General features: G+C 43.9%; 1 protein-coding gene across 1 annotated transcript; it reads left to right on the top strand.

Annotated features, from left to right (window-relative positions):
• Positions 1 to 2,380: 2,380 nt before the first annotated feature.
• LOC133442148 (zinc finger protein 239-like) lies at positions 2,381 to 14,332 on the top strand. Its single transcript, XM_061720102.1, has 2 exons — positions 2,381 to 2,627; positions 12,440 to 14,332. The coding sequence occupies exons 1-2, from the start codon at positions 2,493 to 2,495 to the stop codon at positions 13,478 to 13,480; spliced, it is 1,176 nt and encodes a 391-aa protein (XP_061576086.1). The 5' UTR covers positions 2,381 to 2,492; the 3' UTR covers positions 13,481 to 14,332.
• The last annotated feature ends 185 nt before the right edge of the window (positions 14,333 to 14,517 follow it).

Raw genomic sequence — 14,517 nt, 5'->3', positions numbered from 1 at the left:
ATGTTGTGAGTGGAGCATTCCAACCACTACCCCAGAAAATCTCCCTCTTTTTCACAGCCCAATGTTGGCAGGTATGCATACACGCAAGGAAAATACATGTACACCGCTGACACCTTGTCTAGAGCAGTGGATAAGGGCGAAAGTGCAGACAGTGAGAAAACCACTGAAATCCAAGCGTATGTGGACATGATCATCACATCTCTACCGGTGTCTCCGGACAAAACAGAACAAATACGGAGAGAGACCACTGCAGATGAAACAATGAAGCAACTCAAGGTGACAATACAAAAAGGATGGCCTGAAAACAAAAGAGACTGCCCATTGAAAGTACAAGACTACTGGAATCACAGGGCAGAGCTCACTGTGGTGGACGACATTGTATTAAAGGGGAGCAAATATGTCATTCCATCCTCACTACGCAAACAAATGCTCCAAAAGATACATGAAGGTCACCTCGGAGAAGTCAAGTGTAAACGCAGAGCAAGGGAAGTCATGTACTGGCCAAGAATCAATCTCGACATCAGCCAGATAACAGCGTCATGTGAACTTTGCCGCACCTACAGGCCGAAACAACAAGCTGAGCCGCTAATGCCTCACCCGGTGCCCCACAGACCATACTATAAAGTAGGAGCTGACTTATTTGACTGTGACGGAAAGAGTTACATAGTGGTCACTGACTACTTCTCAAACTATCCTGAAGTTGGAGCACTACAGTCGACCACATCTAAAGCAGTCATCAACTACCTCAAGACGGTCTTCGCCAGGCACGGGGTCCCATGTGAACTGTTTTCGGATAATGGTGTTCAGTTTTCTAGCTGTGAGTTCGCCACCTTTGCCAAAGAATGGGGGTTCAGACACTCTACCTCCAGTCCAACCTATCCAAGGTCTAATGGCCTGGCAGAAAGCTCTGTGAAAATAGTCAAAAACTTAATGAAGAAATCAGAGGACAGAAGTGACTTTCAAAAGAGCTTACTGATCTACCGGAGTACACCTCTGCAGAACGGGCTTTCACCAGCACAAATGCTGATGGGTAGGCGCATACGCTCCAACCTGCCGGTGAATGAGGACTTGCTGACGCCCAGAGGTGCACACAAGGTCAGGAAAGACAAGGAGGAACAAAAAGTGAAACAAAAACGGTTGCACGACCGGACAGCAAAACATCTGCCTATGCTGAAGCCAGGGGACATGGTGCGTCTCAGGGACATCTCTACGGGCACTTGGAGACAACAAGGACAGGTGGAGGAGGAAGTTGCTCCACGCTCCTACAGGGTCCAGATGGAGAGTGGACTGTCTCTGAGGAGAAACCGCACGGATCTTCAACTACAGCCTCAGCTGACTGACAACGAAACGGTTCAAGAGACTGTTCAACAGGACACAACTGACTCCGCAGAGCCAGCTAACAGTGGTCCTGACCATGCTGCCGGTGGTCCAAAAGCAATGCCCGCAACGCCAGCTGTTGCAAGACAGTTGAGACCTAAGAGACTTATTCAGCCACCTAAGAGACTGATTGAGAGTTGCTAAATATGAATGGATTTTTGCAAACGGACTGTTTTTCTCTTACGACCTGCTGAGAATGTGTCGTGGATTTTACTGTTTATTCTGTTTATCTTACCTATCAATTATTTGAGTCAACAGTTTAAGTTTGTGAGTCTAAAAAAAAAAAAAAAAAAAAAAGAAAAGGTGCAAAGACAATGTTGATGATACATGATTCTGTTTACGCTGTTTGCATGTAATTTAATGTATTAAATTATTAATTAATTTATTTAATTTAATTTATTATTTTCCTTGGAGAGAGTATTAATCAGTTAGAATTCTTACTGAGAAAAGTTCTTGAAATGCACTTTAGTATAGTGTGGTTTTTCTTTAAATGACATTTCTTATTTAGGGGGAAAGATGTGTTGTATGGATTTCTATGCAGGATCTCCATTACCAGCATGCCCTAGGTTCTTAGCACATGCGCAGTAGCGTCAGCAGAGCGCCAGCTGGAAGTGAGTGTTTGTTGTTGCCATGACAGCGGCAGTCGGTTTTTATATCGGTCTGGGAATAAACGTTATGTTGAGACCAGCTACACGCCTTGTCTTATATATACATTTATATTAAGACAAATAACACAGCTATCACTCACATGAACTTAATGTAAATACCGAGGCTTAAACAGAACTAAAGATCCCAGAGCGGTGATTCGGGGAAATGTCGCCATCTGCTGGACGAATAAATGAACTACGTTTGGATAATAAAGTTTTTTTTTTTTTTTTTTAAAGAGGTCACGTGGTTCCGGTTCCGTCCTCACAGTGGAGGTTTTGCAGACGAACTTTTAGATTGAAGATCTGCAGGATCAGAAACAGAACCAGGAGATGGATCAGAACCAGGACCAGGACCAGGACCAGAACCAGGACCAGAACCAGAACCAGAACCAGGACCAGGACCAGGACCAGGACCAGGACCAGGACCAGGACCAGGATCAGAACCAGGACCAGGAGCAGGACCAGGAAATGGATCAGGACCAGAACCAGGATCAGAACCAGGATCAGAACCAGGACCAGGACCAGGACCAGGACCAGGATCAGGACCAGAACCAGGACCAGGACTCCATCAGGACCAGAGCGGGATCTTCCTCTGGTCTGCAGGTCAGTGTTCAGGTCCAGGTTCTGCAGGTTCTGCAGGTCACAAACGTGTTTTAAACGTGTTTTAAACGTGTTTCCGTCTGAATGTGTGAATGTGGAGGAAACACGGACCAGCAGTTAAGGCTGATTTATGGTTCCGCGTCATACCAACGCAGAGCCTACGGCGTAGGGTACGCGGCGACGCACAATTTACGGTGTGCGTAATCGCGTACCCTACGCCGTAGGCTACGCCGTCGATTTAACGCAGAACCATAAATCAGCCTTTAGTGTTTTATTGTGATGTTGAAACAGAATCTAAAGTTAAAACACAGAATCTAAAGTTAAAACACACAATCTTTGTTTGTTCGTTTTTATTTATTTCGAACATGTATATAAAAAAAAACAAGAAAAAAGATAAGAGAAACAAATCCAGGTGGACATTCCGCCACATAAAGAAAAAAAAGCACATAAAAACATATTTCAGTTCCATGTTGGAAAAGGAGTGGGAGGAAGTATAAACTTATTTAATCCCACCCCCTTTAACAACTAAACATTAATGATATGCCTGTATTTACGCTTTATACTCTACACTAATTTGTATAAATAAATAAATGTATATCATTTTTACAAAAATAACCTGTTTAATACCAAATGTAAGCTCTATCATAAATATAATATAACTATGATATAAATATAATACGTATATCTATACAAACATACAAAAACAGCATGACTAAATAGGAAAACAAACACAATCTAAAGTTAAAACACATAATCTAAAGTTAAAACTAGTGCTGGCCAACGATTAACATTTTTAATCTTAATTAATCCATGATTTATGTAATTAACTGCGATTAATCTCACAATTGTTTTTCTCTAAAATTTCAAGGAAAAAGTGAAAGAAAGCTGAGATGTACGTAAAAAAGAGAAAAGATTTTGTAGCATCCACAGGCTTTTATTTCACAAAGTGCATCATCAATATTTGCAGCCTCTACAGGGGCAAAAACTAACAGTGTGACTGTTAGAACACAGTCAGAACGTAGCCGGAAACCAACAACAGTAGCAATCAGCATGAAAAAGAAATAACAGCTGGTCACACTTAAGGAAAAAACTTAAGGAAAAAAAATGTAAGTAAGTGGTGTTATCTTTTCCTTTTTCTTAAACACAGCAGCAGATAGGTTAGACTCAGACTAGTCAATTAAGTACTGCATTTTCTTTTCTTTACACGTTAGCAACATTGCCTAGTTTAGACAGAACCTTGAACCAAGAACCCCAGCAGGTAACACCAATAACAGCTGGTCAGGAAGGAAAGTCCCAGTGAGACTAAGGGGACTATACTTGTTGTTCTTAAACACAGCAGCAGACTGTAATCAGGGGAGAAAATCCCCTTTCGTAGTTGGGGGGACAATAAACAGTAACATTTTAGAGAATAAATCCAGGGGGGGACAAGGAATAAAAGTTTGATCCTTCCTTTAATACAGCATTTTGACATTTCCATCTCTATCTCAAACAGGCAGAAGAGCTTTCTTAGAGCAATACAGAACAATGGTATTAGGTGGAAGGTGCAATAATACAATAATAATAATAATAATACACACATCTGACATAATACACTGATACAAAAACCCACAATCTGTACAAGAATATCTGTCTTATTTCTAGTTAAAATGTCTCATTTTCAGTTAAAAAAAATCTCATTACACTTAAAACAAGACTCATCACTGGAAAAAACAACGATTTTCACCTGTTTCAAGTAGATTTTCACTAGAAATAAGTAGAAAAATCTGCCAGTGGAACAAGATTTTTTTGCTTAGAAGATAAATCTTGTTCCACTGGCAGATTTTTCTACTTATTTCAAGTGAAAAACTACTTGAAACAGGTGAAAATTGTCAAATAAGTTATTTTTCTGGTAATGACTCTTGTTTTAAGTGTAATGAGATTTTACTGTTTATTATTATTTTCGATTTCTGTTTCGGCCACAAATGTTCATTTTGGTGCATCACTACTAAATACTACTGCATTGTTCCAAAATGATTAATTCTGTCTCAAATGATTCTAGGGGGGGACAGCTTTACTAATGGGGGGGACTTGTCCCCCCTCTCCCACCTGGGATTTTCGCCCCTGACTGTAATAGTACATTAAGTAGTGACTTTTTTTCTTTAGCAAGCCTATTCCTCATTATCAGTTGCACCAAGCCAGTTACTAAGGCACACAAGCTGATGAACATGTGGAGATGACAGAGAAACAGCTTCTTTTGGACCATATGCCCAGCAAGGGAAAACAGACGCTCACAGGGCACTGATGTGGCAGGTGTAGTGAGCTACGTTTTGGCAATGCAGGCCAGCCTGCTGTGCAAGCCTGCACGTTGTGACCACCACTTTAATGGACAGTCATCCTCACTGATGGTGGGCTCTGATTTGTATCTGCTCACACAGTTCTCAACAGAGTCATCTTCATTTTCACCCTCAGAATCAGACTCTGAAGCAATCAAGAGGGCCAACCTTTTCTTTGGGGGCTGTGGTGGCTCTTCCACAGGTTCCTGGGGAACACTTCTCTGGCCCTCTTCCTTCAGTAAAGTGTGGAGTGAAGCCCACACCTCACCTCTCTCTGCTCTGGGAAGACATTTGAGCTCCTTGAATCTTGGGTGGAGCACAGTGGCAATCTGCAGATAGCTGGTGTTGGCATTCTCCTTAGAATAGAATAGAATAAGACAGAACAGTACACTTTATCAGCAGTGATTAAAGAACATGTTTCCAATCTGTGGTCCATGATAAAACAAAGAACAATTGTATTAACTTCAGACTGTAGCAAATATATGTGCAAGCAACATGTATGCTCACTTTGCGTTTCTCCAGGTCTTTTTGGAATGTGGATTTGAATTTGACCACATAGGCAGGGTCATCTTGGGAGCTCTCCATCACCCGATGCACATGGCACCAAGCAGGAAGGACCACAGAACAAGAAACCTCCCAGAAGTTCTGTCACTTTTCTGCACAAAGTAGAAGGGAAATAAACATTGTTTACTCAAATTAACATTCACTGATTGAACACACACACACACACACACACACACACACACACACACACACACACACACACACACACACACACACACACACACACACACACACACACACACACACACACACACACACGCCCCTGACCTATCAGGGTTTTTCCTGGCTCTAATTGAGGCAGAGGTGCAGCATCCTGGTCATGTGCACACGCGTGCGGGTAAACCGTGCCTTCAACTGGCTCAAGCAAACACTTTTTACAAGATATTTGGTATTTTGGGAGTTCTAATATGATTAAAAATATATTTATTTATTCTTCATTTCATTCATCGATAAAATAACCATGGTAACCGTTACTGTGTTGTGGTTATTCTGTAACCATGGTAACCATGGTAACCGTTGCTGTGTTGTGGTTATTCTGTAACCATGGTAACCATGGTAACCGTTGCTGTGTTGTGGTTATTCTGTAACCATGGTAACCGTTGCTGTGTTGTGGTTATTCTGTAACCATGGTAACCGTTACTGTGTTGTGGTTATTCTGTAACCATGGTAACCGTTACTGTGTTTTGGTTATTCTGTAACCATGGTAACCGTTGCTGTGTTGTGGTTATTCTGTAACCATGGTAACCGTTACTGTGTTGTGGTTATTCTGTAACCATGGTAACCGTTACTGTGTTGTGGTTATTCTGTAACCATGGTAACCATGGTAACCGTTACTGTGTTGTGGTTATTCTGTAACCATGGTAACCGTTGCTGTGTTGTGGTTATTCTGTAACCAGGGGGGTATTAATCCAAGAAGGAGGTTTAGTGGCTAAACTGGGTATGTTAACCCAGGGTAAATGGTAAACCTGGGATTTCCGTTCCAAAATGGTCAGGTTAAGTAAGTCACCATGGTAACAGGGTTAGGGTTACCATGGTGACAGGGTTAGGGTTAAGGCTCTGAACCAAACCTGGTAGGGGGAGGTTTTATGCCGGTTTTGTTCAGGTTTTGTTTAGATAACCCAGTTATGTTCTCGTATTTAAGCGCAAGTTCAGGACGGCTGCTGCAACTTGTTACACATAGAATCCCAAATCGTCCGTGCAGTTCACCGTGAGAGGGTGATAAGACCACAGTATGACATTTTATCTTTCCCTGATGAGTATTTGCGAGAGCGCTACCGTTTTTCAGCAGAATCCCTGATTTATTTGAGTAACCTTCTCCATCCATACACTGTAAACTCTAACAAGTTCACAAAACTCAAGAATTTTTTTGTAACTGATTACCCAAAAATATCTTTGTGATATTCTTAAATGTCTTAAGTTTATATGAGACATACACTCAAAATTCATTCTAAAATCAAATGCTGATGCCAGCCCACTATACATATAATCAGCTAATAATGTTAGAAAAAATGAAAGCGACACTTTTTTTATTTCTACAATTCATTTTCCCATTGTTTGCTTCATTCATTTAATACAGGGGTGTCCAAAGTTGGTTCTCGAGGGCCGCAGTCTGCATGTTTTAGTTGTCTCCCTGCATCAACACACCTGATTCTAATTAACGTTCGTCACCACCTTGTCATCAAAGTCTGGATAGTTCTGTTGATGACCAAGCTCCTTGTATCCCGGTTTAATCAGGAGGACTTGCTCCATTTTTCAACCCTCGATAGATGATGTCTTTATGGATTCACCGGGAACTCGCACAACTCTGGGTTACCTGAGTTAATTCATAACTGGTGTGTTGGAACCAACTGAGCAGGTTTAGTTGTCATGGGTTCAAGTAACCTCAAGATAAGACTTTAACTCAGTGTTTGTTAAACCTCCTCCTTGGAATACCCCCCAGGAGGAGGGAGTGGTGGCCTAGTGGTTGCAGAGGAGGGTTGGAGTCTGGAGGTCCCAGGTTCAACCCCCTGGATTGCAACCGAGGTCAACCACTTGCCCCTGAGCAAGGCCCTTAACCCCAACCGCTCCCCGGGCGCCGTTCATATGGCAGCCCACTGCTCTCTAATCTAATCAGAGATGGGTTAAATGCAGATTATTAGTCCCATTGTGGGACTAATAAAGAAAATAACCGTTGCTGTGTTGTGGTTATTCTGTAACCCGTTACTGTGTTGTGGGTTATTCTGTAACCATGGTAACCGTTGCTGTATTGTGGGTTATTCTGTAGCCATGGTAACCGTTGCTGTGTTGTAGCTGCAGCAGCTCCACATAACAGACATGGGGAAAAGATCAATAATGGTTTAACTTTTCACCACTTTCCTGCTCGGAGGCAGAACCACGGAGGCCGAGTATCTGAGATAACAAAGAGTCGTCGGCTCGGTTGGATCGCGGCTGTAACGACCAAACATAACCTTCCACCACACAGTAAACCACAAACACTCACACAGACCGGGTCGGATCAAAACACGGGTTTTATTCCCCACTTCTCCAGCTAAACCAGTTGCTGGCCAGCTCTCTGCGGTGATTAACCCCAATCTGCAGATAAAACTAGTTTGTTGAGGAAAAGATATTAACTCTATTTGTAGCTGCAGAGGAAAAAAAATAATCTCACGAAGAAAACAAAAGTATTGCTCACGCCTCGGAGCCTCTTCAGCATAATATAGCAGTCAAAAAAAAAGAAAAGAGAAATAAGAGTAATACAAAACATGTACTGTATGTTGTACTATTATACAAATTTATTGAAACACGTGGCGAGTCAAACATTTACCAAAGCAGCTGCCAAACGCTCCTTAACAAGGTAGCCGAAGACGACGGTTGTGCAGAACTGCAGCAGTAAATCCTCATCGGAGCTCCACTCTTTGATAGGGATTTCATATGAACCCAAACCGTTAATAATCATTATTTTCTCCATATAGGGGAGAGCGGGGTGAATTGAGCCAGTTTTTACTTAAGGCATCTTTAAAGTGAGGGCATGACAGTAATGTCTCCAACTAAAATATGTACATATATTTCAGGATGTGGTGCATCCATGGGAATAATCACCTTTGATCTAAAATTAACTGTTGTCAAAATATGACTTTTAAAAAAAAAGTGGTCTCCTGGCTCAACTTGCCCCCGGTGAGGGGTAAGTTGAGCCACAGGGCGGTAAATTGTGCCACTGATTATTATGTATATTATTATGGTGAAGTAAAACATAACATTTTCACCTCATTTAATTATCAAAGCAAGACAAATTCAACACCAAATGACTTCTTAAATGTTTTATTGTTATTGTTAAAATATGTTATGTCATATATTGTTGCGGTTTTACCAGGGTTTGCACGAATCCAACCATCCATGGCTCTATTGTAGTAGGTCTTCAGTGGTCCATAGACTGTTTTGTCTAAGGGTTGCAAGCGATGGGAGGTGTGAGGTGGCAGAGTGAGCATGACAACACCATTTTACTTTGCAGTTTTCAATTCAATTCAATTTTATTTATATAGCGTCTAATACAACAAAAGTTGTCTCTAGACGCTTTCCAGAGACCCATACCCAGAACATGACCCCCGAGCAATTATTACATAAACAATGGCAGGTGAAAACTCCCATAGTGGGAGAAAAACCTTAAGCCAAACAGTGGCAAGAAAAACTCCCCTTTAGGAGGGAAGAAACCTTGAGCAGGACCAGGCTCATAAGGGGGGACCCTCCTGCCGAGGGCCAGACTGGTGGGTCAGGAACAGCAACAGCACAGCAGGCAGGTGGAAGCAGCAACAGGATGACCAGGGGTGGGGACCGCAGGCCAGCACGCAGCTCCCGAAGCTCCGGCCCAATCAGCAAGTCCCAGGTTGGGTGCAGGGTCGGGGAAAGGTTGAAAAGGGGCAGGCCAGGGAGAGGAGTCTTGAGGGACGAACCTTCTCCCCCGCCCAAAAGGGGCCGTAACCCTGCCCCTCTCACTCCCACACTGCAGGATCTGGTGTTTTGCATTCAGAGATGCTCTTCGCCACCGGCAGAGGATGTTGGACCAAGAAAAAAGAGAAGAGAAAGGGCGGGGGGCAGCACAAGAAACTACAGGAGCGACTCTAACACACTGGAGTTTACACTACCTAGAGATTTACCAACACCAGAGGTTTACTAAACACTAACTATAGGCTTTACTAAACCGAAAGGTTTTAAGTTTAGTTTTAAAGGTGGAGGTGGTGTCAGCCTCCTTAACCCAGATTGGAAGTTGGTTCCATAGTAATGGTGCCTGATAGCAGAACGCCCGCCCTCCAAATCTACATTTAGATACTCTAGGAACTACGAGTAAACCTGCACTCTGAGAACGGAGAGCTCTGCCAGGAACATAAGGCACTATCAGGTCTTGTAAATAATGCGGAGCTAAGCCGTTTTGGGATTTATACGCAAGTAATAAAATTTTAAATTGGATTCTGAATTTTACGGGTAACCAATGGAGCGACGCTAACACTGGAGAGACGTGGTCCATCCTGCTGATTCCTGTCAGTACTCGTGCTGCTGCATTTTGGATCAGCTGGAGCCTATTCAGCAAATTACTTGGACATCCTGCTAATAACACATTACAGTAATCTAGTCTAGAAGATACAAACGCATGAACTAGTTTTTCTGCATCACTCTGCGAGAGGATTTTCCTAATTTTTGCAATATTACGGAGATGGAAAAATGCTATTTTACAAACCTGATTGACATATGGTTTAAACGACAAATCCTGATCAAAAACAACACCAAGGTTTCTACACACAATTTTCACAGCCTTCAGTGAAATGTGAGATTCATGATTATCAAGAATCAGCAGAACTGGGTGATCAATAGAGCAGTTTGTGTGATGTATGAAGTGCTCCAGAAAGATGACAAAGGCTTCTTCATTCATCCATCCAGATTTTGTTGCCTGACCTATGGATACTGCTGGGGATCCCCTGATGAAGTGGTCCTGGAAACGGACACGGGGAAAGATGAACATGGGTGGGGCTGCATTTCCAGTGGCATTTACTGCACAGGCCACAGTGACAAGCTCCCCTCGTTCAGCAGATGTTACAGAACCCACTGGCTTCTTCCCCATTTCTGTTACAATTTGCTTGGGTGTCTGCACTGTTGTAACAGCAGTTTCATCCATGTTATAGATCATGTGTGGAGGGAAACTGTACCTGAAATAACATTCAAAATTAGTGCTGTTAATCAAAGAAGCTTAAAGCAGTTTGAGGTTGCAGATTTAGTCCGTTTATGTTGTAGGCCTTGTCTATCAATCATAATGTTACCTGTCCATCACTGGAGTGAGGTTATCGAAGAACTCCCCCACATTGTGCCTATTAAAGGCAGTGGCTCTTCTGAGAGAGGTTGCTTCAGGAGTGCGGCATGACAGATGGTGGTGCATCCTAAAACTCATGAACCAATCACGTCCTATAAAAGGTTAAAAGTTGATATATAACAGGGGTGCCGAATCCTGGTCCTTGAGAGCCCCTATCCAGCATGTTTTAGATGTTAATCAGACAAGCTAATAGTTTAACTAGAATCAGGTGTGCTGAATTGACCAGGACTGATAAGAGGGGGAGCCGAGGAAGGCGTTGACTTTGGAGGGAGGTGTGGTTATCATCAAGTGTGTGTGAGCGGTAAGTCTGTGAAACTTCGCCCCAGAGCTGCTCTCAGCCAATGTCCTTGATGTTATCAGACGGCCCGGTACAGTTCTGATCCAGGTCCACAGACCCGGTACAGTTCTGATCCAGGTCCACAGACCCGGTACAGTTCTGATCCAGGTCCACAGACCCGTACAGTTCTGAAACAGGTCCACAGACCCGGTACAGTTCTGATCCAGGTCCACAGACCCGGTACAGTTCTGATCCAGGTCCACAGACCCGGTACAGTTCTGATCCAGGTCCACAGACCCGGTACAGTTCTGAAACAGGTCCACAGACCCGGTACAGTTCTGATCCAGGTCCACAGACCCGGTACAGTTCTGATCCAGGTCCACAGACCTGGTACCGTTCTGAAACAGGTCCACAGATGTTCCTGGTAGAGGGGAGGGTTAGTGGGGGCACAGTCCCTTGTTTTCATTCCACCAGGGAGATTGTGACTGGAGCAGCGGGCCAAGCTGCCCTGTCAAGGTCAGATTATAGAATCAACAATTGTATTGAAAGGAAACAGGCAGACTCCAGTAAATAAATTTGCCTTGCCTTTTCCGTCTGCCTTAAGTCTCTGGTTCCTCAATGGCGACTCCAAACAGACGGATTGTGATCAATTCCCGCCAAGCCGAGCTTCCAACTTCTCCAAGATCCATCTTGCCAAAGAGCTCAAAGACCGCCGCTAGCCTGCGATTCTGTTCAAGAATTGCATCCAGCTTGCGGTCTTACTGCTTCCCCCTTCTGAGGCGCCGAACGGTCCTCCAGAATTTCCTCGAGGCCGACCGAAAGTCTTCCTCCATGCTCTCACCGAACTCCTCCCAGACCCGGGTTTTTGCCTCCAGGACCGCCCAAACTTGTTGCACTCGGACTCCATTTCCCCCGCCTCCCCCGGGATCTGAGAGAAGCTCGATGAATCCAGAATGTATGACATTTTTAGGGCCCGAGCACTTACAGTGCGAAGGCCCTATTGTATCTGTAGGAATTTTTTTCTTTCTTTACTCTTTTTTCCCAAATGAGAATTGATAAGGGAATTGATAAAAACCGAATCGTTAAGCAGAATGAAAAATGGTTGGAAGATCTTATCAATACCCATCCCTATTAATGAACTATTTTGATGGTTTTCGTGTTAGTAGCTTTAACCATTTACACTTTTGATTTGACGTACTGAGATGTTTCATCTGAAGGTTTCTGGCTATCAATAACAGCACTGAGACAGACAGCACTTTATAGAAACTGAAAAAATTTTGTGAGTCGGCCAACAAGATGATTTAATTCTTCTTCTCTGTCCTTGCAGAAACATAAAGGCAAAGAGAGACCCACAAGTTATCGTTGTGATCACTGCAAGAAAGTCTTCACCACTTCATCAGGTCTGAGAAAACATAAGATGATTCACACTGGAGATAAACCGTTCACTTGTGATCAGTGTGGAGCAGCTTTTACCCAACAAGGTCATCTAAGGACTCACCAACGTGTTCACACGGGAGAAAAACCATTTAGGTGTGATCAGTGTGGAGCAGCTTTTACCCAACGAGGTCATCTAAAGATTCACCAACGTGTTCACACGGGAGAAAAACCGTTTAGTTGTGATCAGTGTGGAGCAGCTTTTACTGAGTCAGGAAAGCTAAAGATTCACCAGCGTACTCACACTGGAGAAAAACCATTTAGGTGTGATCAGTGTGGAGCAGCTTTTACCGCATCAGGTGGTCTAAAGATTCACCAACGTATTCACACTGGAGATAAACCGTTCAGATGTGATCAGTGTGGAGCAGCTTTTACCACATCAAGTTATCTAATGATTCACCAACGTATTCACACTGGAGATAAACCGTTCACTTGTGATCAGTGTGGAGCAGCTTTTACCACATCAAGTGATCTAAGGACTCACCAACGTGTTCACACTGGAGATAAACCATTCAGATGTGATCAGTGTGGAGCAGCTTTTACCCAACGAGGCAATCTAAGGACTCACCAACGTATTCACACTGGAGATAAACCGTTCAGATGTGAACAGTGTGAGGCAGCTTTTACCACATCAAGGGATCTAAGGACTCACCAACGTATTCACACTGGAGATAAACCGTTTAGGTGTGATCAGTGTGGAGCAGCTTTTACCACATCAAGTCATCTAAAGAGACACCAACGTGTTCACACTGGAGAAAAACCGTTCAGATGTGAACAGTGTGGAGCAGCTTTTACTGAGTCAGGAAAGCTAAAGAGACACCAACGTATTCACACTGGAGATAAACCGTTCAGATGTGACCAGTGTGAGGCAGCTTTTACCAGATCAAGTCAGCTAAAGAAGCACCAACGTACTCACACGAGTGATAAACTCTAAAGATTTGATCAGTATGAAGTGTGGAATTGCAAAAAACACCTCTGCACAGCAAAAAAAAAAAAGCAAAATAATCAAACAACATCATACCGAAACTTGAAAAACTATCATATGATGCCCCCTGGACACCTCCTGGGAAGGTGTTCCTGGCATGTCCCACCAGGAGAAGAGCCAGGACACACCGGAGGGAATGTCTTTTGGCTGACCTGGGAACGTCTCTGGATCCCTCCAGAAGAGCTGGATGAAATGTGTGGGGTGAGGGAAGTCTGGACCAGGGTTTCCGTTGTCCGGTAATTGCCGGACTTTGTCCGGTAAAATATGCCGAAGTCCGGTATTTTATAATCTCTCCGGTCAAAATGTCCGGTGAAAATACTCACTGGGGCTGCGGGACTAGGGACTAGATTCCCCAGGAGTACCGCGGAGGGACACGCCGAGCCCCGGTGCCGGGAGGAAGCGGAGCTGCGGCGCAGACATCCACGTGTGCGTTGATTTATGGTTCCGCGTCGCACCGACGCAGTGCCTACGGCGTAGGGTTCGCGGCGACGTGCACCCTACGCCAGACCCTACGGCGTAGGCTCTGCGTTGGTGTGACGCAGAACCATAATTCCGGCTTAAAAGTAAACATGCGCCCAAGTACCCGTGCATGACAGGCAGACACACACGGGGAAAAGAGACAATTTCTTTAATTTTAATTTTTTTTAAAAACGTTATCCTTATGAACGCAATTGTTATATACTTGTTGGTAGTCCAACTTTCCTTATTTTAATCAGAACACTTTCTTTTTTCCTCTTCGGCGTGGAGTAGTGGGCTTGGAGCGGCAGCCACCGGTTAGTTATTTAGATCCGAGACTTTGCGTAGATGGTGGCTTCCGCAACTTTCAGGCGCTTTTTCTGCGCAAGCTTTATAGATGAGGCCCCAGGACTGTTACCGCAGGACCGCGCAGTAGTACTCTGTGCCGGGAGCCTGGAGGAAGCGGAGCTGCGGCGCAGACATCCACGTGTGCGTTGATTTATGGTTCCGCGTCGCACCGACGCAGAGCT

The sequence above is a fragment of the Cololabis saira genome, chromosome 4, assembly GCF_033807715.1.
Source record: "Cololabis saira isolate AMF1-May2022 chromosome 4, fColSai1.1, whole genome shotgun sequence".
Lineage (NCBI taxonomy): Eukaryota > Metazoa > Chordata > Actinopteri > Beloniformes > Belonidae > Cololabis > Cololabis saira.
This window is presented reverse-complemented; position numbering and strand designations above follow the sequence as displayed.

Excerpts from the sequence above, each read along its gene's own strand:
- LOC133442148 (XM_061720102.1), top strand. The coding sequence starts at position 2,493 with ATGGATCAGGACCAGAACCAGGATCAGAACCAGGATCAGAACCAGGAC. Across the intron at positions 2,628-12,439 it reads GATCTTCCTCTGGTCTGCAG|AAACATAAAGGCAAAGAGAG; the intron begins GTCAGTGTTCAG and ends CTGTCCTTGCAG.